This window comes from Rhinichthys klamathensis, unplaced genomic scaffold, assembly GCF_029890125.1.
Source record: "Rhinichthys klamathensis goyatoka isolate OS25496 unplaced genomic scaffold, OSU_Roscu_1.1 h1tg000504l_1, whole genome shotgun sequence".
NCBI classification, from domain to species: Eukaryota; Metazoa; Chordata; class Actinopteri; order Cypriniformes; family Leuciscidae; genus Rhinichthys; species Rhinichthys klamathensis.
The window spans coordinates 602,774-625,766 of record NW_026606985.1 but is presented as its reverse complement, the minus strand read 5'-3'; the positions used below and the strand labels follow the sequence as shown (position 1 = coordinate 625,766).

The 22,993-nt window shown below is 40.8% G+C and overlaps 3 protein-coding genes across 3 annotated transcripts; all 3 read left to right on the top strand.

Moving 5' to 3' along the window:
- The first annotated feature begins 726 nt into the window (after positions 1–726).
- LOC130072734 (cyclin-L2-like) lies at positions 727–6,685 on the top strand. The gene is made up of 10 exons (XM_056237964.1): positions 727–951; positions 1,679–1,753; positions 1,833–1,942; positions 2,010–2,106; positions 3,758–3,861; positions 3,934–4,033; positions 5,098–5,338; positions 5,936–6,026; positions 6,094–6,162; positions 6,565–6,685. The coding sequence occupies exons 1-10, from the start codon at positions 727–729 to the stop codon at positions 6,683–6,685; spliced, it is 1,233 nt and encodes a 410-aa protein (XP_056093939.1).
- An 800-nt stretch (positions 6,686–7,485) lies between these two features.
- On the top strand, positions 7,486–15,244 carry LOC130072744 (olfactory receptor class A-like protein 4). The gene is made up of 4 exons (XM_056237974.1): positions 7,486–8,034; positions 9,724–9,987; positions 14,093–14,347; positions 14,931–15,244. The coding sequence occupies exons 1-4, from the start codon at positions 7,786–7,788 to the stop codon at positions 15,147–15,149; spliced, it is 987 nt and encodes a 328-aa protein (XP_056093949.1). The 5' UTR covers positions 7,486–7,785; the 3' UTR covers positions 15,150–15,244.
- A 2,847-nt stretch (positions 15,245–18,091) lies between these two features.
- Positions 18,092–22,993, top strand: LOC130072719 (olfactory receptor class A-like protein 4). Its single transcript, XM_056237942.1, has 4 exons — positions 18,092–18,801; positions 20,245–20,508; positions 21,296–21,538; positions 22,756–22,993. Exons 1-4 carry the CDS (start codon positions 18,544–18,546, stop codon positions 22,981–22,983), a joined length of 993 nt encoding a protein of 330 aa, XP_056093917.1. The 5' UTR covers positions 18,092–18,543; the 3' UTR covers positions 22,984–22,993.

The window sequence follows — 22,993 nt, the reverse complement described above, 5'->3', positions numbered from 1 at the left end:
AGAATTTACCGGACAGTCGGAAAAAATACGAAAGCCTGATTAAATCCTAATGTTAATGCATATTTTGTGATAAGATATGAAGACCAATGTTAGATACAGTTTTCATGAGCTGATTTGGTATTCAAATGGTGAGTATTTAAAAATAAAATTCTACATGCAATAAATGATATCAAACAAGGGACATCTCATTGAAAAGCTTCTACAAGAATTTACTTGAAAATCTTTTAAAACCATATTTTAAACAGGGTCCAAGTGGTCTGTGACGGGGTTGAACTTCAAAACAACTTTCAGTAAGAAAAAACACTCAATATCGATTAGAATTTCATGCCTGAGGTGGGAAAATGCATTTTCTTAAAGGTTTGACTAATCCACTATCACATGAAATGATCAGAAATACAACTATTTGAGGTATATAAAAAAAAAAAGGTATGACCCAAAAGGCACCCATCTCAGAGAATCACCCCACTGTATGAAGAATTTTTGGGTAAAATATGTCACAGTTTACTTTATTCTGCTCTCCTCACTTACATAAATGAACTATGGTGTCCTGCACACACTAGTGAAAAATATCAAAAATTACATCTGTGGTCTGAATCATTTTTGGTTTGACTGTAAATCAGAGTATAAAATATTTTTCATGTTTTTATATTTGCGTTGGCTGCCTCAGTCCTGCAGGTTGCGCTGTGAACCGTGTTAAACTGAATGTACATCCGCGTCAACATCAAAATGGTGGCGGCCACCGGACTGATTCTGCCCGGTGACGGGATCATAATCGCGGGAAAACTCTACTCGGGTGTCGCGCTCACGCTGGAGAACTGCCTGTTGCCCCCCGAGCGCGTGCACTACAGCCCCTCGCGCGCTCACGGGCTGTCCGCGCGCACGGAGGAGCAGCTACGGAACCGCATGTGTGAGATGATCCAGAACGCGGGAATTCTGCTCCGTTTGCCTCAGGTTCGCGCGGTTTCGTGTTGCCTAGCAACTACCTGTCAACAACACGATTCCCTTCTGTAAAAAAAAAAAAGCTTTTAAACCGGATTAAACTGGTCAGCTGGCTCTCAGATTCGCCAAACCGGTCTACTTCGGGTTTAGAGGGGTTCTAGATTCTTGTTAGCTGGTCTAAACCCCACCCTGGCCTGACTAAGACCAGATGTGGTTCTTTCATTAGGGAACATCTCAGTAGCTGGTTGATGAAACGGGAAACGGCTTATGGTTTACAACTTAGTCTTTGGTTTGAATATGAAAAGTAACTTATCTGGGGCCGGTTGCATAAACATATCTAACATAATGGCTATGTCCGAAACCGCTCCCTATACACTATTAGTGCACTCAAATGTCATACACTCTATAGGGTACTCATGAGTGAACGAGTGAGCGGTTTCGGACTTCTAGTATGACCCACTAGCAGTTAGTCAGGGGCAGTCTTAGTTTTCGGTATTAAATTAGACTAATCTACGTTTTTATGTAACTGATTTTAAAAAGCTATGGACAGTCTTAAAGAAAGACATGTGATGTCACTTCTATGAGTAGTCTTAGAGGTTTATGCAACCGGCCTGTATGAGTTCTAAATAAACCTGGCTAATATATCAGCCTGTCGCTGATTTCAATGCTAGTTTAATATTATACATCCCTCATTAGCATGAAAACACAGTTGTTTGGATGTTTTACGATGTTTTGTCAGGTCGCCATGGCAACGGCCCAGATCCTGTTCCATCGGTTCTTCTACAGTAAATCATTCGTGAGACACTGCGCGGAGGTGAGCCATCTCTAAACTAGCCGTCCGCCTCTCTCACACATGACCTTTAACCTTTAACCCTCTCGTGATGATGACGCAGACGGTCGCCGTGGCGTGTCTTCAGCTCGCGTCTAAGATCGAGGAGGAGCCGCGGCGCGCGAGGGACGTCCTGAACGTCTTCCACCGCCTCAAGCACGCCGCGGGAAACAGGTAACGAGCGTTACAGCGTTACAGCGTGAGTCTGGAGTGTGTTCTGACGCTTCGCTGTCTCCGTCAGGCCTTTCTGCCCCCTGCTGTTGGACGATGGCTACGTCAGCCGCAAGAGTTACGTGATCAAAGCGGAGCGGCGCGTGCTGAAGGAGCTCGGCTTCTGCGTACACGTCAAACACCCACACAAGGTCTTTACACGCTCATTTGCCGCATTTCAGCCCGGAAACACACTTTTCACGCAAGTTCAGCCCGAAGCATCCCGCTCCATCTCACGGACAGTGCATGTGATGTAATTTTCGTAATGTCCGCGCAAATCTGTATGCAGCCAGGAGAGTAGCACTGTGTGCACGCACTACGCACACCTGGGCCTTTAATGTTGTTACTCATCTGTGTAGTCATTGGACGACATTTTGTAAGGTTTACGAGAACATGCTACATTAATGCAATAATGAACGTTAAATGTTGGGCTTTACAATTTTTTCCACGCATTGCTCAAATGTGCGAAAGACGCAAAACACGAAGTATACCTGGGGCTTTAATGTCCATTATTCCGTTACTCATCTGTGTAGTCATTGGACGACACTTTGTAAGGTTTACGAGACTATGCTACATTAACGCAATAATGAACAGTTAATGTTGGGCTATACAATTTTTTTTCCGCTTATTGCTCAACTGTGTGAAAGATGGAGTGGAACGTAAGACACAAAATATACCTGGGGGTTTAACATTCATTATTGCGTTACTCGTAAACCTTTCAAAGTGTCGTTGATTGACTACGCAGATGAGTAACACAATAACGCCCGTTAAAGACAAAGTTATACTTTGTGTCTTACGTTCAGCTCCATCTTTCGCACAGTACAGATATTAAAGGCCCAGGTATACGTCGTGTTTTGCGTCTTTCGCAAAGTTGAGCAATACGCGGAAAAAATTGTATAGCCCAACATTTAACGTTCATTATTGCGTTACTGTAGCATGTTCTCGTAAACCTTTCAAAGGTTCATTGATTGACTATGCAGATGAGTAACGAAATAACGGACATTAAAGACAAAGTTATACTTTGTGTCATACGTTCAACTCCATCTTTCGCACAGTTGAGCAATAAGCGGAAAAAATAGTATAGCCCAACATTTAACGTTCATTATTGCATTAATGTAGCATGTTCTTGTAAACCTTACAAAATGTCGTCCAATGACTACACAGATGAGTAACGAAATAACGAACATTGAAGGCCCAGGTATACTTCGTGTATTGCGTCTTTCGCACAGTGGAGCAATACACGAAAGAAATGGTATAGCCCAACCTTTAACGTTCATTATTGCGTTACTGTAGCATGTTCTTGTAAACCTTTCAAAGTGATGTTCATGATGAGTAACGAAAAAACAGACATTAAATGCCCAGGTGTACTTCGTGTTTTGCGTTCCACTCCGTCTCGCAATACGTGAGAAACATAGCATAGCATTTAACGTCCATTATTGCGTTACTGCGCTTGTGACAAAACTAGGGACTCAACGGGCTGATAGTTTCGTTCAAATGTGTGTATTGTTAAACCAGATTTTGTTCAGTTAGATAGATATGAACATGTAAAAGTTTCGTTAACTCCATTACAATAGTTATGTTAATATTCACTGTAACGCTTCGCTCGCTGCAACACTGAGAATACAACACGTTCTTGTGTTTTCTTGTTTACAGTTTTCTAGTGCACATAATACATATTGTTTTAAAGTAGTTTCACAGAAAATGCTTGTTTCAGTGTTACAATTTAGGATGTACATGATGTAAATTGTGTAATTTCTACAATTGTGACACATTTCACAGCGTTTGCGTTCCGGCCTCATCGTGTGTTTACCTGTGCAGGTGATCATGATGTATCTCCAGGTTCTGGAGTGTGAGAAGAACACCAGACTGCTTCAGATAGCCTGGTGAGGTCCTGAACTAAACTCTGTGATGAAAACACTCACTTTTGTTATAACGGTCCCTCTGTGTTTCTCCAGGAACTACATGAACGACAGCTTGAGGACTGATGTGTTTTTGAGATATAGGGCTGAAACAGTTGCATGTGCGTGTATCTTTCTTTCTGCAAGAGTATTACAGGTGAATCGCATGTTTCTGCTGACGTTGTATTATTTAGATAATTTTATGTTTTTTAACTCCTCCATTAAACCTGACCTTCACACACATAGCATGTAACACAAATAAGTTCTAAGAACATTTTGCTAACGTTCCCATTAAAGGAGGAGTTCACTTCAGAACTAAAATTTCCTGATAATTTACTCTCCCTCACGTCATCCAAGATGTTCATGTCTTTCTTTCTTCAGTGGAAAAGAAATGAAGGTTTTTGAGGAACACACTCCAGGATATAGTGTCTTCAATGGGGTCCAACGGGTCGAAGGTCCAGATGTGAGTTTCAGTGCAGCTTCAAAGTCTCGACACGATCCAGCCGAGGAATAAGAGTCTGATCTAGACAAACCAGCCGACATTTATAACAAAATACACATTTATATACTTTTAACCACTAATGCTGGTCTTGCACGAGCTGTGATGCGACACACATTACGTCATCAGGTTGAAAGGTCAAGCGGGACGTAGGAGGAAGAACCGACCCAGTGTTTACAAAGCCAACGTGCAAAGACTAAGTCAAACACCATTTAAAAAAAATAAAATAAAAAGGTAAAACTATGATGTCAGACGATTCTCAAGTTGGAGGAGAAAATGAGATGATTTGATGAGTTTTAATGAGATTTAATGAGTTTTTTGCCCTACCCTACATTTCTGAACCGGAACACGCTTGACCTTTCACCCTGATGACGCAATGTGTGTCGCATCACAGCTCGTGCAAGACCAGCATTAGTGGTTAAAAGTATATAAATGTGTATTTTGTTATAAATGTCGGCTGGTTTGTCTAGATCAGACTCTTATTCCTCGGCTGGATCGTGTCGAGACTTTGAAGCTGCACTGAAACTCACATCTGGACCTTCGACCCGTTGGACCCCATTGAAGACACTATATGGAGAAACCCTGGAGTGTGTTCCTCAAAAACCTTAATTTCTTTCCGACTGAAGAAAGAAAGACATGAACATCTTGGATGACGTGGAGGAGAGTAAATTATCAGGAAATATGGATTCTGAAGTGAACTCCTCTTTTTTATACATTGTCAGATCCCTCTGCCTGAGCAGCCGCCCTGGTTCTTGTTGTTCGGGGTGTCAGAAGAGGACCTGATTGAGATCAGCTGTTGTATTCTGCGGCTGTACACACTGCAGTGTGATTCGCTGCCGGCTCTTCAGCATCAGGTGGAGGAAACGCGTTTATCTCTGGCGAGCAAACCCGGAGGAAAAGCGTTGGCGACACACACCCCGACACACGAGCCGGCGGCCAGTTTCTCTCCCGCGTCCAAACCTGGTGCGCTCGTATACACACAGTCAAACCAGTTTATACAGACTCCTTCAACACTTCTCACATTATCAGTTTATTCGCTAAAGTTTAGAAAATGGTGATAAATATGAGCAGAACTCAAGAGTTCTCAGATCAGTGGATATTTGACTGGTTTTGTCCGTCCTTCTGTTCGACTCTCACACATGAATTATGTTGAATATCTGTCAGCTGTTAAATTTAACTACACAATTAGATAATACCAGTTTAGCTCAACCAGTGACCAAGCAATGCTTCATGTTGTTCAGTCTGTGTGTAAAAAGAGCATTAGCAGTTACAGAAAACACACTTCAGCAAAACATGATCAGTACAAAGTGGAGGAATCATTTCTGGTCCCGAATTTGTATAAATGTCACTGGTAGTCACTGTGTGAAGAATATTTGTGTATAATATGTCAGTTTACTTTATGTTGCTCTCCTCACTTACATAAATGAACTATAGTGTCCTGCACACACTAGTGGAAAAATATCCAAAATTATATCTGGTGTCTGAATAATTTTTGGTTTGACTGTATATATATATATGTAAGTATGTTTCTGCTGTACATTCATTCTCTCGTTCTCTCAGCGACTCCTGCAGAAAACCAGAAGAACCACGAATCTCCTCTGTCGCATCTCGCCCTCGAAAACGCCCGTCGAAAGATCACGTGCCGAGAGCGGTGAGCTAGACGACTCTACCAGAGTGAAATCAGTGACATTAGATCGTGTTTCACGTTTCTCTCTCAGTAGGAAGCGTCTGAGTCGCAGCGATGAGCGGCGAAACACTCGCTGGATCCCGTCTCCCCCCAGACGCAGGTACCCGCATCTACAGCATTCATATATATCACCTGGCGGAATAGACAAGTCAGCTTTATTTATACAGCGCTTTTCCAGCACAGAGTGTGTCAGAGCAGCTTTACAGAGATAACAGGACAAGAATGACACAAGGTGTGTTTCCAGAAGAGAATAGCGTCACAGTCCAGCTTAAGCCAGTTCAGTGATGCTTTATTTCTGCTGTAAAAAAGTTATTAATTTAGTTCATTTTTATATATATATATATATATATATATATGTATATATCCACTCTGGAGAAACCGTGATGTCATCATCCAGCTCAGTTCAGTTCTCATATAATGCAGGAGATCAATAATATTGTTGAATATTAAATTAAATAGAAGATTAAATGAAACGGAATAGTTTCACCTGTCTGTCTTTCAGGCGCAGTCGTAGCGAGTCCTCTCCATCGCTGTCCGTTTCTCCCGAACACACACACTCCTACACACACCGACAGAGGGAACGCCAACGACAGCGGGCCAATCGTTCGTCTCGCAGGAGATGATGTCATCAGGTGTGGGGGGAGTGGCCTAAAACTGAACCGTCGCCTGAAGCCGCTTGTATGGATGTAAACTGCCTTGAAAACAGTCTCTGAGAGAGAAATCGAGTCACGGTCTGCATGAGAGTTGAAATAAAATGGGAGAATTTTAATAACTGTGTGACTGCGTGTGTTTAAAATTGTTTTGTTTTTGTTGCAGGAATACACACAGAAATTTTACAAAATACACATCGACAAATAAAAATGAAACAAAGACAAACAATAATATAAGGATAGACGAAAGAAAGAAAAAAGGTAGAGAAAAGAAAGACCTTAAAATTTGAAATGTGTCCTTTGGGGTGTCGAGTGTTTCAGGGTATCCAGTAATTTAACATCTTTTACCGGTAATACTCTACAATAAGGTTCATTAGTTAACATGAACTAATAATGAACTGCACGTATACAGCATTTATTAATCTTTGTTCATGTTAATTTCAACATTTACTAATACATTAGTAACATTAGTTAATGCACTGTAAACTAACATGAACAAACAATGAACAGCTGGATTATTATTAACTAACATTAACAAAGATTAATAAATACAGTAACAAATGTATTGCTCATAGTTAGTTCATGTTAGTTAATACATTAACTAATGAACCTTATTGTAAAGTGTGACCCTTTCTCTCCTCCCAATCCCCCAAACAATAACCATAATGATAAAGATAGTAATATGATTTTCTGTAAAAAACAAATATATAATTTTTTTAAAATAAAAAGCTTGTTGACGTATCATCAGCTCTTCATTGCTCAACAGTAGAGTGTGTTTGGACCGCTGATGTGAAGCCCTGTGGGATCGCGGTGGTCTTGCTAATGAATGACTGCTAACTCGTGCGAGTTAATGAGCCTGATGGGAACGGTTAACCCCTCGAGCATATCATCTCTGGTGGAATCTCATGGTGTCCTCTCCTCCGCCGGCAGGACCAGGACTGGGTTGGGCTGGGCTGGGCTGGGTTATATGTGGTGATGAGGTCACCGAGACGTCACCGAGAGAATCTTCATAAATACTGAAAATATCTCGAGCACTTTGATCTCCACTGGATTGTCCAGTTTTCAGGTGAAACATGGCGGCTCAAGGAAAAGCCTCTCAGCGCACGCCGTCTTCTGTGCTCTACGTCGCCATATACGTCATTCTGGTGATGCTGGGGAACGCCGGAAACACCACGGTCATCGGAGTGGTCGGAGAAAGCCTTCTCCGGGATACGGGACCCATCCGAAGCTCAGATGTGATCCTGGTCAACATGGCTTTCTCCAACCTGATGGTGTCGTTGGCCAGAAACACTCTCCTGGTGATCTCCGACATGGGAGTGGAGGTACGGGATTGTTGGAAATGTGTGATATAATGTCAGTTGCTGGTCAAGTCTCCTTCATCTATACAGCGCTTCAACAATACAGAGTTTCACAGCAGCTTTACAGTGATAACAGGAGATTACAGTAACAGAGAGTGTTTAGGCTTTACAGCAAATCTAGAATAAAGTTATTGTCCAGATAAAGTTGTTGGTTCTGGGTTGAAAAAACGCTAGCTTTAAAGCTAAATGGTTGTAAAAGGGTGTATGTCCAAATCAATGTTTAAATTGAATTCTCGTATGTTGTCGTCAAGGGGACGGAAAGGCGTAGCGCTGAAACAATAGTCCCAAACAGAGGAATGTAATAACTTCTTGAGGTGCGTAGATCCAAAAGATCCGCACACGAAAATAGGCCAAAAAGCGCACAGGATTTTATTGTCCAGAAGACACAAATAAAGTGCTAAAAAGAGCAAGGTGTGCAGAACGTTTTCGGGTTCAACCCTTAATTCATAAGTTCATGTGAAACAAACTTCCACCTTGATCCATGGTGTTGAGGTGCTGGTCTGGGGTGCGTTTCCCCAAAGCATCGTTATCCAACTATGATCGCAATTCCCATTGAACTCTATTGGTAACGACGGAACTTGCGACCATAGTTGGCTTCGGGAAACGCACCCCTGACCGGGATAGAGGGAGATTATCCAGCGCTTGGGAGCGGACAGGTGTAAGGACTCGCTTCGTTATTCAGCCAGAAATGAGGGCTAGTTTTCAGTCGCCTATGCTTGTAGTCTTAACTGGGTGAAGGAGAGCATTGTCTGCTGCTAGGTTGATATTGTTGTGCGTTTGATTTATTTTAAAGGGGACATATCATGAACATCAGACTCTCTCCGTGTGTCAGTGCTGTAATCCGGCGCTTCTACCCAGAAAACGTGAACAGTGAAACCCAGTAACTGTGTTCTGGTGAGTCTTTCTCTGAGAGCATGTCTAAGAATAAGCCAATCAGATTTCGCTCCTTCTGACGTATGAAGAGGATCTTATTATAATATTCCCGGCCCTTAAGCTGCACGGTTACACACACCAGCGACATTGGGTTCGGCGAGCGCCAACAGAGACCAGTTCTAACGCACTGGAGAAGATCCAGCAAAGCCTGAAACTGTTCTGTGGTCGAGCACAGACGACACTGAACACTATTGACCAGAACATGTCAGCGCTGTCTTATAAACACCTCAGGAACTGTGGACACTTGTGGAAGAGTTCAACATGATGAGGAGATGATCAGTGTAACTCCACAACAACTACAGAAATGTCTCCGCTAACATTCAGAAACGTGTAAAAGTGAAGCTCTCCCTGAGTCTCTCCGTAAGGCTGCACTCGCTGCTGGTTACTCCTGACTCTGGATCAGTGAGATCGGCCTGTGTTGTTATTGCCAGAGTCTCTGAAGCTTGTGTGAAGGCTCCGCCCTCTTCTGAACGGAGGCGGAGCTAAAGCTCATTTGCATTTAAAGGGACACACACAAAAAAGGCACATTTTTGCCCACACCCAAAAAGGGGCAAATTTGACAAGTTATAATAAATGATCTGGGGGGAATTGAGCTGAAATTTCACAGACACATTCTGGGGACACCATAGATTTATATTACATCTTGTGAAAAGGGGCGTAATATGTCATCTTTAATTGCCATCAGCAATTGGAATCATCAGCCTTGTTCTTTTCTCACAGGTTTTCCTCAATAAAAACTGGTGTCGCTTCATGATGGGCATCTGGGTTTGGCTCCGCTCTGCAAATGTTTGGTCGACGTTCTTTCTGAGCGCGTTCCACTTCCAGACGCTGCGTCGACTCGCCCCGGCCGCCACGAACGTGCACGGTCACCCCGGACCCCCCAAATCCCTCATATTCGGCTTGTGCCTCATCTGGAGCCTCAATCTGATCTACTCCATCCCAGCATTCATCTTCTCCAAGAACGGAGACGAGAACTCCACCGAGGTCAGTCTGTCGTTTTATTGGTCAAAGGGCTTAATTTAACTTGTGTGTTTCCTTTCGGTTAAAGGGATAGTTCACCCAAAAATGAAAATTAGCCCATGATTTACTCTGCCTCAAGCCATCCTAGGTGTATATGACACTCTTCTTTCAGACGAACACAATCAGAGTTATATTAAAAAAATGTCCTGGCTCTTCCAAGCTTTATAATGGCAGTGAATGGTTTTGAAGTCCATAAAAGTCTATCTATACATGATAAAAGTGCATCTGTCCATCATAAAAGTGCATCTGTCCATCATAAAAGTGCATCTGTCCATCATAAAAGCGCATCTGTCCATCATAAACGTGCATCTATCCATCATAAAAGTGCATCTGTCCATCATAAAAGTGCATCTATCCATGATAAAAGTGTATCTATCCATCATAAAAGTGCATCTATCCATCATAAAAGTGCATCTGTCCATCATAAAAGTGCATCTGTCCATCATAAAAGTGCATCTATCCATCATAAAAGTGCATCTGTCCATCATAAAAGTGCATCTGTCCATCATAAAAGCGCATCTGTCCATCATAAACGTGCATCTATCCATCATAAAAGTGCATCTGTCCATCATAAAAGTGCATCTATCCATGATAAAAGTGTATCTATCCATCATAAAAGTGCATCTATCCATCATAAAAGTGCATCTGTCCATCATAAAAGTGCATCTGTCCATCATAAAAGTGCATCTGTCCATCATAAAAGTGCATCTGTCCATCATAAAAGTGCATCTGTCCATCATAAAAGTGCATCTGTCCATCATAAAAGTCCATCTGTGCATCATAAAAGTGCATCTGTCCATCATAAAAGTGCATCTGTCCATCATAAAAGTGCATCTGTCCATCATAAAAGTGCATTTATCCATCATAAAAGTGCATCTATCCATCATAAAAGTGCATCTATCCATGATAAAAGTGCATCTATCCATCATAAAAGTGCATCTGTCCATCATAAATGTGCATCTGTCCATCATAAAAGTGCATCTATCCATCATAAAAGTGCATCTATCCATGATAAAAGTGCATCTGTCCATCATAAAAGTGCATCTGTCCATCATAAAAGTGCATCTATCCATCATAAAAGTGCATCTGTCCATCATAAAAGTGCATCTATCCATGATAAAAGTGCATCTATCCATCATAAAAGTGCATTTGTCCATCATAAAAGTGCATCTATCCATCATAAAAGTGCATCTATCCATGATAAAAGTGCATCTATCCATGATAAAAGTGCATCTGTCCATCATAAAAGTGCATCTGTCCATCATAAAAGTGCATCTGTCCATCATAAAAGTGCATCTATCCATCATAAAAGTGCATCTGTCCATCATAAAAGTGCATCTATCCATGATAAAAGTGCATCTATCCATCATAAAAGTGCATCTGTCCATCATAAAAGTGCATCTGTCCATCATAAAAGTGCATCTATCCATCATAAAAGTGCATCTGTCCACCATAAAAGTGCATCTGTCCATCATAAAAGTGCATCTGTCCATCATAAAAGTGCATCTGTCCATCATAAAAGTGCATCTGTCCATCATAAAAGTGCATCTATCCATCATAAAAGTGCATCTATCCATGATAAAAGTGCATCTATCCATCATAAAAGTGCATCTGTCCATCATAAAAGTGCATTTATCCATGATAAAAGTGCATCTATCCATCATAAAAGTGCATCTATCCATCATAAAAGTGCATCTATACATCATAAAATTGCATCTATACATCATAAAAGTGCATCTATACATCATAAAAGTGCATCTATACATCATAAAAGTGCATCTGTCCATCATAAAAGTGCATCTGTCCATCATAAAAGTGCATCTGTCCATCATAAAAGTGCATCTGTCCATCATAAAAGTGCATCTATCCATCATAAAAGTGCATCTGTCCATCATAAAAGTGCATCTATCCATGATAAAAGTGCATCTATCCATCATAAAAGTGCATCTGTCTATCATAAAAGTGCATCTGTCCATCATAAAAGTGCATCTGTCCATCATAAAAGTGCATCTATCCATCATAAAAGTGCATCTATCCATGATAAAAGTGCATTTATCCATCATAAAAGTGCATCTGTCCATCATAAAAGTGCATCTGTCCATCATAAAAGTGCATCTATCCATCATAAAAGTGCATCTATCCATCATAAAAGTGCATCTGTCCATCATAAAAGTGCATCTATCCATCATAAAAGTGCATCTGTCCATCATAAAAGTGCATCTGTCCATCATAACAGTGCATCTATCCATCATAAAAGTGCATCTGTCCATCATAAAAGTGCATCTATCCATGATAAAAGTGCATCTATCCATGATAAAAGTGCATCTATGCATGATAAAAGTGCATCTGTCCATCATAAAAGTGCATCTGTCCATCATAAAAGTGCATCTGTCCATCATAAAAGTGCATCTATCCATCATAAAAGTGCATTAAAGTGCATCTGTCCATCATAAAAGTGCATCTGTCCATCATAAAAGTGCATCTATCCATCATAAAAGTGCATCTATCCATGATAAAAGTGCATCTATCCATCATAAAAGTGCATCTGTCCATCATAAAAGTGCATCTATCCATCATAAAAGTGCATCTATCCATCATAAAAGTGCATCTATACATCATAAAAGTGCATCTATACATCATAAAATTGCATCTATACATCATAAAAGTTAATCTGTCCATCATAAAAGTGCATCTATCCATCATAAAAGTGCATCTATACATCATAAAAGTGCATCTGTCCATCATAAAAGTGCATCTATCCATCATAAAAGTGCATCTATCCATCATAAAAGTGCATCTATCCATCATAAAAGTGCATCTATACATCATAAATTGCATCTATACATCATAAAAGTGAATCTGTCCATCATAAAAGTGCATCTATACATCATAAAAGTGCATCTGTCCATCATAAAAGTGCATCTATCCATCATAAAAGTGCATCTATCCATCATAAAAGTGCATCTATACATCATAAAATTGCATCTATACATCATAAAAGTGAATCTGTCCATCATAAAAGTGCATCTATCCATCATAAAAGTGCATCTATACATCATAAAAGTGCATCTATACATCATAAAAGTGCATCTTATGATGGACAGATGCACTTTTATGATGGACAGATGCACTTTTATGATGGACAGATGCACTTTTATGATGTATAGATGCACTTTTATGATGGACAGATTCACTTTTATGATGTATAGATGCACTTTTATGATGGACAGATGCACTTTTATGATGTATAGATGCACTTTTATGATGGACAGATGCACTTTTATGATGGATAGATGCACTTTTATGATGGATAGATGCACTTTTATGATGGACAGATGCAATTTTATGATGTATAGATGCACTTTTATGATGGACAGATGCACTTTTATGATGGATAGATGCACTTTTATGATGGACAGATGCACTTTTATGATGGACAGATGCACTTTTATGATGGATAGATGCACTTTTATGATGGACAGATACACTTTTATGATGGACAGATGCACTTTTATGATGGACAGATGCACTTTTATGATGGATAGATGCACTTTTATGATGGACAGATGCACTTTTATGATGGACAGATGCACTTATGATGGACAGATGCACTTTTATGATGGACAGATGCACTTTTATGATGGATAGATGCACTTTTATGACGGACAGATGCACTTATGATGGACAGATGCACTTTTATGATGGACAGATGCACTTTTATGATGGACAGATGCACTTTTATGATGGATAGATACACTTTTATGATGAATAGATGCACTTTTATGATGGACAGATGCACTTTTATGATGAATAGATGCACTTTTATGATGGACAGATGCACTTTTATGATGGACAGATGCACTTTTATGGACTTCAAAACAGAAACACGCATTCGCTGCCATTATAAAGCTTGGAAGAGCCAGGACATTTTTTAATATAACTGATTGTATTCGTCTGAAAGAAGAGTGTCATACACACCTAGGACGGCTTGAGGGAGAGTAAATCTGGGCTATTTTTTTATTTTTCTGGGCTATTTTTTTTTTTACTGTTTGGGTGAACCCCTCCTCAGACGCTGATGTTGGTGAGCAGCACCACTCGGCCGCTGTTGGGATGCATCTGGGATTTTCCGTCGGCCTACAGCGGCCTGGCCTTCGCCACCTCCTCCATGGTGATCCATGAATCCATTCCCATCTTCCTGATGAGCGCCACTAACCTGGGCTCCTTGTTCACGCTGTACACTCACGGACGAAAAAGAAGAGCTGCCAACAAGAGTCAGGACGCGCCCGTCATCAGCGGGATCCCTGCGGAGCGACGGGCGGCTAAGGTGAGATGATCTTATCCCAACTCTTAGTGTTTATATCTAACCCTACTGTGGGTAAACCTTTATTTTCAACAGTTGCTGGAAGATCAGATCACATGTGCACAATATGTCGTCAATAGTTGTGGTTCGTTTTCTCAGGAGAGATTTTAAATATCTAATAAAAATAAAGTTAATTTTTTTATTGGGACACTACTAGCATACACATGACCTGAACGTTACATGAACGAAAAGGCCCATTTGGATTTCATTGGTTCCCTCCAGTGTAAAATTCCAACTGGTTGATAGGAATGTTGTTCCAGGACCAACAAAAGCCCTACTAAGCAAGGCGGTCCCAGACCCAAGGTTTAATTATACCATGATGATGTCATTTCCTGAACTAATGATCTTCACTGATGGCCACAATCCTGTGGGAAGCGTAGGTTCACTGTCCCATGGGAGCCGAGAGCAAGTTGGTTCATGTTTCTGTTTCTCCAGAGAGTAACAGGAGTGTTTCTGCAAGAAAGTGGAGTTAGGGGTTAGGCATGACTAGACCAGGCTGTTTTTAATTCAATATCACAGAATAATACTTCTTTGTGTGTTTGCTCAGGTGATTTTTGCGCTCAATATCCTCTTTATTTCATCTTGGGGCGCCAGCATCATCTCGGTGAACTACTTCAACTATAGCCGCGGATCTTCCACGCAGTTCCTGCTGATCGTGGCTCGCATCGCTAACATCACCTTCATCGCGCTGTCGCCGGTCGTGCTCGCCGTGGGCCACCGCAGACTCCGAGCCTTTATAAAGTCCGTCCTGTCATGTATAGTCTGACAGACAGCTCTCTATGGACAGGCATCAAACACAGATTATCACAAGAGTGTGTGTCACATTATTTATTTTTAATAAAGCTGCATGTACTTACTCAGAAACGAAGACTCTGTGCCATTCAAATTCCATTGCTAATGCCGATTCCTGAGTTTGAATTGACCGATCAAAGAGGATGCATTGAATTTAAGGAAGTAGAGTTATTTAATGCATTGCATTTCCTTTACCTGTATTCATTCAGCAGACACTTTCTTACAAATAAGTAGGTAACACTTTACAATAAGGGTCATTAGTTTACATTAGTTAGGCTAATGCAGGGGCGTAGAATTTAGTAGGGACGCTAGGGACGTGTCCCTACCAATATCCAGTGACACTGATATATCCGTAGCATTAATTTCGATCAAAACTTAATATATATTTATTATACATTGATGTCCCCGTCCCCACCAATTTCAAAATCAAACCTACGCCACTGGGCTAATGTATTCACTAACATGAACTAACAATGAGCAACACATTTGCTACAGTATTTATTCATCTTTGTTAATGTTAGTTAATAAAAATACAGCGTTTGTTCATGTTAGTTCACAGTGCATTGACTAATGTTAACAAATACAACTTTTGATTTGAATAATGTATTAGTAAGTGTTGAAATTAATATTAACTAAGATTAATAAATGCTGAAGAAGTATTGTTCATTCTTAGCTCATGTTAACTAGACAATAAACTAATGTTCACTAATGAACCTTATTGTAAATAATACATATCAAATCATATAATAATAATAAGAGGACTAAGTATTAAAGAAAATATTAAATATGACTAAATAAAAAGGAATTTAATTTGTCCTGAGAGAAAATTTCCAGAGAGGAATCATCCTGAATGAATTGAAGGTTTGTACTGTGTGCCGCTTCACTGATCATAATGCGAGTGATTTAACTGTGTCACGTCACCGGAGAGATGACACAAGGTAAACCTGTGTTTCTTTATTCTTGGGTTGTGTATTTATTTAGCAAACAAGCGCAACAGACTAAATCATGTTCGCCAGTTCATGCCATAAAATAGTCCAGACTCCAGCCCTTCCTTTTTTCCAACTTATCATTTGGGTTAAACATGTAACCCAGACTGTTGGGTTAACTGGGCAACCCAGTTATTATGACAGATTAACCCAGCATTTTCCCCACCAGATTGCTTTGGATTTTTAACCCAGCATCTTTTAGATAGCAGAGTCTTCAAAATGGAGCCAAACAACATGAAGCAGCATACAAGATGGAGGCCTTAAACAGGAACACGTAAGAATCCAGCTCTTCTTGTGTTATGAAGTCTCTCTGTCCCTGCGTCAGAGCTGTGTGTGAGTCAAATTGACAGCAGTCTTGAGTTGTGTGTGTGTGTTATTAATATCTCTGATATGTGTGTCTACTGCCACCTAGCGATCGTAAAACAACATAATAATCACACATCGTTTTCACAAGATTGATTTAACTGATTATTTTTAACCAGATAACTGAGATGTTGAAGTATGAACCTTGATATTACATAAGAATACCTGAGTGTTTCATTATTTTATGCTTCATATTGCATCTGTTCATTTCACACGTCTGACTGAAATGCATTTGCTCCTATTTTACATGATGAGAAGAAGAGATTCCGTTTTAAACCGTACAAAGATAACACCATGCACTATGTGTCGTGTTTACCTCGTCACTCTGAATCTGACGTGTATCGGCGGGAGATTATTCAGCGCTGAGGTAAATATTGACCGATCAATTTCTGACTAAATAAATTATAACGACTGATTCAATCTCTATCAAATCAAGAACATTTTATTATTATTTTACTTTGAAAACTTTTGGATCATTGAAGAATCCGTCGTCCGTGTTTTCGCGTACAGTTTAAAGGGCGCGCGCCATTTTACGAGCCACCTTCGCGCGCTTTCTGTGGAGCGCGCTTTATTCTTCAAATGAGGAGCGGCATCAACCTATTTACTTATTTCCCATTTACACAACTTCGCAATCAGTATACAAAATATGTAGTATTATCCATCCATGTATTCACCCAACCAATTACCTTCTGTAGGGATGCATGGAAACCCATTTATATGCCATATATGAAAAGAAACATGCTTTTGTAAATCAAAATTATAAGATTAAAATTTCGAAATTATTACTTTTAATGTCATAATTTCGATTTAGTACGTCATAATTTTGACTTTTCATCTCATAGGCCTAAACAATCAATTCAATTCACATTTGAATAGCACTTTTCACAATACATATCGTTTCAAAGCAGCTTTAGTCCACAACATTACAGTTTAGAGTGATCTGTTATCAGAGGTGACTGTCTAAGTTATGTATTTCAGAAATGTACATTTACAAATCACAGTAACAGTTAGCTAAAATTGTTTGAATTTAAAAAATGTAATTATTTAAGGCAGAAACAATGAGCTCATTAGTACTAATTAGTAATGAATATTTGTTTGTTAACAAATGATTATGACATATAGAAAATTGTAGCATAATTATGACTTAGTGTCTTTTATGTCATAATTATGATTTACGAAAGCATGATTTTTTTCCCTTATGTGTCAGAAATGGGCTTGCATAGTTGCGGCGTATATAATGTGATATATTTGAGGTAATACAAATTGGCATACTAAAAACTAAGTATTTAATGATAACAGATTGTTTAATGTGAAAATAAACGTGTTCGAAACATCTTTCTCTCAGATTTAAGATCTCTCTTTGTATGTCTTTCAGGTCAGAGGTCATGGGGTGTCTTTCTCCTGGACCCACAATCACTAACACAGTGGAAAGACAGATATTGATGTCTTTGGGCGAGGGAATCTGGTCTCCTTCTGAAAAGAGTTGAAATAAAATGGAAGAATCATCGTAATTGGCATGATTGTGTGATAGATAGATGAAAATGTGAAAAACTATACTTTATGAAGAAGTCTACTCTGTAGCATATGCGACACACATTTTGCGTCGAGAGGATCCTTTCTAGAAAGTACAAAGAACTAAAGATGTTAAATCACAGCTTTGGCTTTTCTTGGACCCACTCTGTGGAATTGTGGTGGGTTTGCTAATGAATTAGGCTGCTAACTAGTGCGAGTTTAATTAGCCTGGGGGGGATAGTTAATCCCTCGAGCGCGAAGATGCAAGTTCAGCTCATGTATCCCAAAACATCCGTATCTCTGGTGGAATCTCACCTGCCACTCACTGCATCTTCTCCTATGACAGCAGGACCGGGATTCAGCGGATGTTGGGATGTATATGGTAACCATGATCCATAAAAGGGGCTTGCGGTCGGTGGGAGGAGAGGAAGGCGCTGGGATGGAGAAAATACAACATCACTGAGACTTTCTGAGAGACGCTCCATTTATGATTGAAGTCTGAAGAACATGACGCCTCAAAGAAAACCCTCAAGCCTCAGTCAGCGCATCTCTTCGTCTCCGTTCTACTTCGCGCTCTACGTGGTTCTGGTCCTGCTGGGGAACGTCGGGAACACCACGGTCATCGCAGTGGTCGGCCAAAGCCTTCTCCGGGATACGGGAGTCGTCAGGAGCTCAGATGTGATCCTGGTCAACATGGCTTTCTCCAACCTGATGGTGTCGTTGGTGAGAAACACAGTCGTGATGGTGTCCGATCTGGGAGTGGAGGTACGCAGGAGTTCCCTCATGGTTGGATGTATAACTGATAATGAATGGATGAATGTTGAGGTTTGAGGATGGGATTGCAGTCTGGGTTCAATCTCTACAGCCAAAACCACTGAACCCAGTGTGAACCCAACCCGGTGTCTTTGTGAAGGCTTTGAGCTGTGTGAATGTCAAGTCAATCACCTTTATTTATACAGCGCTTTTTACAACACAGAGAGTTTCAAAGCAGCTTTACAGAGATAACAGGAAAATAATGCAACAAAGTTACAAGAGATTGTTTCACATCTTCACACGTCTGTTGATTCGTTCTGCAGAGTTTAAATGGGTCAATGTTAGAGTTCGATTCATTGTTAAGAGTTACGATTGTTCAGAACAACAAAAACCCATTTGGACTCTATTCAAGTGTTGTTTATTGAGATTTGCCAGACATCGGTTGCCTTTGAAAGGCTAAGACATGCTGTGTTTGTTGACGCAAGTGTGTTTTGCTAGTTTCAGCCCGACGCAGTTTTCATTTTCACGTCCTGCTCCACGTTGTTTAAATAGCGAATGCATTTACGCCCATCTGTGGCCCATGGGCTGCTGGTCTGAGAACGGGTGTGTGTTCAGGAGCGTTGGTGGAGCGGCGCTGTTCTGAGGAACTGAAATACACTGAGCCGTTGACCAACTGAGCCCTGGGCTAAAGTCAATGGCGTAGTGTTTTTTTGTTATTTAAAGAGCGCGTTAGTAATGTGCGCCTATAGGCGGGTCCACAACACTTGTACCATCTGCTTATTACACACACTCTGCTTATTACACACACAGGGACGCACAGCAACACTTAAACTAGCCAAATATTAAAAATAAAAGGATTACAATGTTAAAGATTAATATTGTGAACATAAAGATATGGTGGAATCCGGCTTGTCCTGTAGATTGTCTGCTTGCGCTTTAACCTCACACACACACACACACACACACACACACACACACACACACACACACACACACACACACACACAGCTATAACCTCAGACACGAGCAGATCCGTTTCCTCGCTAGTGAAGCGTCCCGTTTTTCCGCTTGCAAATTCCATTATGTAAATAGCGAATCCGCCATGCGAGCGCAACTGGCTTTTAAAGGGAATGGGAGACAAGACTCTGATTGGTTTATTGCACGTTACGCCCAAAACACACACATTACTCATTAGGAGAATAGAGACAAAACACACACGTTACTCATTAGGAGAATAGGGACGACCCGTTTAGACCAGCGCCGGGAGCGCCGACCATTTGTCCCGTCGCTAAACTAGCAGAAAAGGATTCGGACGCGCCCTGAGTGCACTTTAGACCATGCGCTGAGATCCTTAAATAGGGCCCCTAGTGTTTCCTCTGACAGGACTGTATTTACTGTATTTCATTTAATGCTCGGAATCAACTTTCACGCATCAACACGTGTGTTTCCTCACAGATTTTCCTCTCTAGAGATATGTGTCACCTCATGATGGGCATCTGGGTTTGGATCCGCTCTGCAAACGTGTGGTCGACGTTCTTCCTGAGCGCGTTCCACTTCCAGACGCTGCGCCGCGTGGCTCCGCCGGTGATTAGCCTTCACGGGCCCCGCGGGCCCCCCAGACCCCTCGTGCTCGGCTTCGGCCTCATCTGGAGCCTCAACCTGGGCTACGCCATCCCCGCCTTCATGTTCTCCAAGAACGGAGACGGGAACTCCACCGAGGTCAGTCTGTGTCAGAGGCTGACATGTTTCGGGAACAAATCACCAGTAATCACGGGATTGGGACAGGAAAACATGTCAGTGGGAGTGGGCGGGACCGGGAATCGTAATAACACTGCGATACCCAACTTTATGCACAAATATACCATTTATATAAATAAACGATATATTTATATTTTGAGCGCTGTCTCCTTATGCTCTCCGCTTGCTTTGCGGTGTCTGGGTGAGTGAACGACGCGCTCCCCCCGTACAGTTGGTGGCGGTTAAGTTGCCGACCCCCAATAATATAAGAGAAGAAGAAGAAGGCTTCTTCATGCACTTTGCAGCCGCGAAAATCACAATCAAAATGGAGTCCGACATGAAAGCCACGCTGCAACGACTAATGTCGGAAAACGATCCCTCAGTTGTGCTCGCCGGCACTTCTGAAGAAACACACCATGTTTGAAAAACGGAGTGAAAATTTGGATATATAATGTGTGTGTGTGTGTGTGTGTGTGTGTGTGTGTGTACGTGCCTGTGTGTTTGCATGGATGATTTACGTACATGAAATTTAATGTGTGTGCATTGTTTAAGCTGGCTTTCAGTTTAATAAAATAACATAAAAAACTACATTTGGGATTTTTATTCAACTAAGGTGGGCATGCTGTGAACTGTCCTGTGTTTTACTGTAACGGACAGATTAGGAGGAATTCTCCGGAGGAAAGAAGAGGTTTGAAAATGCAGTCTGTGTGTGTTTATGATCAGCGTTCAGCTTGTGTTTGACCTGGCTTGACCTCCGACCCCTCCTCAGACGCTGATGTTGGTGAGCAGCACCACTCGGCCGCTGTTGGGATGCATCTGGGATTTTCCGTCGGCCTACAGCGGCCTGGCCTTCGCCACCTCCTCCATGGTGATCCATGAATCCATTCCCATCTTCCTGATGAGCGCCACTAACCTGGGCTCCTTGTTCACGCTGTACACTCACGGACACAGTCGCAAGAGTCCGGACGCGCCCGTCGTCACCCGGATCCCAGCGGAGCGGCGGGCCGCTAAGGTGAGCAGCCGGATCTCACGGCCGGAGATCAGGAACGCTTTGGGAAATAGAACCAAACTTGGTTGTTTTTAAAGAGACACTTAGCGGGAGTCAAAGAACACCATAACATTAAAGTGTAAAAACATTATAGGTTTCAGTTTACTGTAAAGCAAACGTACTAAACATTTTAATGTTTATCATTTTAAAATGTATATTTTACAAAATAACTTTGACACTGAAATCGCAAGAAATTTAAAGTCACGCGTCTAACCAAGTTGTGTACCAAATTTGAAGTTGATACCACAAAAATGTAGCTTCCTAAATCGAAATTATGATAAATTAGATAGATAAATAGACAGATAATAATAGATAATAGATAAATAGATAAATCGAAGTCTGAATGATGAGACGAAAAGATGAAATTGTGACACACCAATTCATTTTGAGATTAAAAAGTCAAAATTATGGCAATATAAGTGATAATTCAACATACAAATTGATAATTTCAACATTTCATATCATAACTAGGACATAAAAAGTAAAAATTATGAGATAAAAGTTGAAATTGTGAGTCAAAATTATGACACGCCAATTAATAATTGTGAGATTAAAAAATCTAAATCATGGCATTATGGCAAAATAAGTGATAATTAGGACATACAAATTGATAATTTCAACATTTTATATCATAACTAGAACATAAAAAGTAAAAATTATGATATAAATGTAATTATGGCATAAAAAGTCCGAATTTTGACAAAAAGTCAAAAATATAACACCTAAGTATAAATTATGAGATGAAAAGTTGAAATTCTGAAAAAAAAAAGAGATTGAAAAGTAACAATTATGGCAATATAAGTGACAATTAGAAAATAAAAAAGTCAGAATTTTGACCTTATATCATAACAATATCATTATATCATGATATTGAAAGTGTGACATAAAAAGTCAAAATTATGACACACCAAATCATAATTATGAGGTTAAAAAGGCAAATTTATGGCAATATAAGTGATAATTAGGACACACAATTTAACAATTTTGATATTTTGAGGCGCTTTACTAATAAACACCCGCACTCCATTGAATATTAATGCATTTTCCTGTCAGAAATTATTCAATTCCATCATAAAGTGGCGCATCCATGGTGGAAACGGGCTTGCGAGAGGAATTGTGTGTTTTTAATCTTTCAGATGATGATGATGATTGTGTGTGTGTGTGTGTGTGTGTTTGCTCAGGTGATCCTGGCGCTCAACATCCTCTTCATCTCGTCCTGGGGAACTAACGTGATCTCGGTGAACTACTTCAACTATAACCGCGGCTCCTCCACCGAGTTCCTGCTGATCGTGGCTCGCTTCGCTAACATGAGCTTCATCGCGCTGTCGCCGGTCGTGCTCGCCGTGGGACACCGGAGGCTCCGGGCCTTCGTGAGGGCGGTGCTGTCGAGCCTCCGTCCGGCCGGATAGCCTTCACACA

Bases quoted from the DNA above. Each gene is read 5' to 3' on its own strand.
- LOC130072734 (XM_056237964.1), top strand. From the start codon at position 727: ATGGTGGCGGCCACCGGACTGATTCTGCCCGGTGACGGGATCATAATC. The intron at 4,034-5,097 runs GTGAATCGCATG...ATACATTGTCAG, and splicing joins TTTCTGCAAGAGTATTACAG to ATCCCTCTGCCTGAGCAGCC. The intron at 6,027-6,093 runs GTGAGCTAGACG...TTTCTCTCTCAG, and splicing joins AAGATCACGTGCCGAGAGCG to TAGGAAGCGTCTGAGTCGCA.
- LOC130072744 (XM_056237974.1), top strand. From the start codon at position 7,786: ATGGCGGCTCAAGGAAAAGCCTCTCAGCGCACGCCGTCTTCTGTGCTC. The intron at 8,035-9,723 runs GTACGGGATTGT...CTTTTCTCACAG, and splicing joins TCTCCGACATGGGAGTGGAG to GTTTTCCTCAATAAAAACTG. The intron at 9,988-14,092 runs GTCAGTCTGTCG...ACCCCTCCTCAG, and splicing joins GAGACGAGAACTCCACCGAG to ACGCTGATGTTGGTGAGCAG.
- LOC130072719 (XM_056237942.1), top strand. From the start codon at position 18,544: ATGACGCCTCAAAGAAAACCCTCAAGCCTCAGTCAGCGCATCTCTTCG. The intron at 20,509-21,295 runs GTCAGTCTGTGT...ACCCCTCCTCAG, and splicing joins GAGACGGGAACTCCACCGAG to ACGCTGATGTTGGTGAGCAG. The intron at 21,539-22,755 runs GTGAGCAGCCGG...GTGTTTGCTCAG, and splicing joins CGGAGCGGCGGGCCGCTAAG to GTGATCCTGGCGCTCAACAT.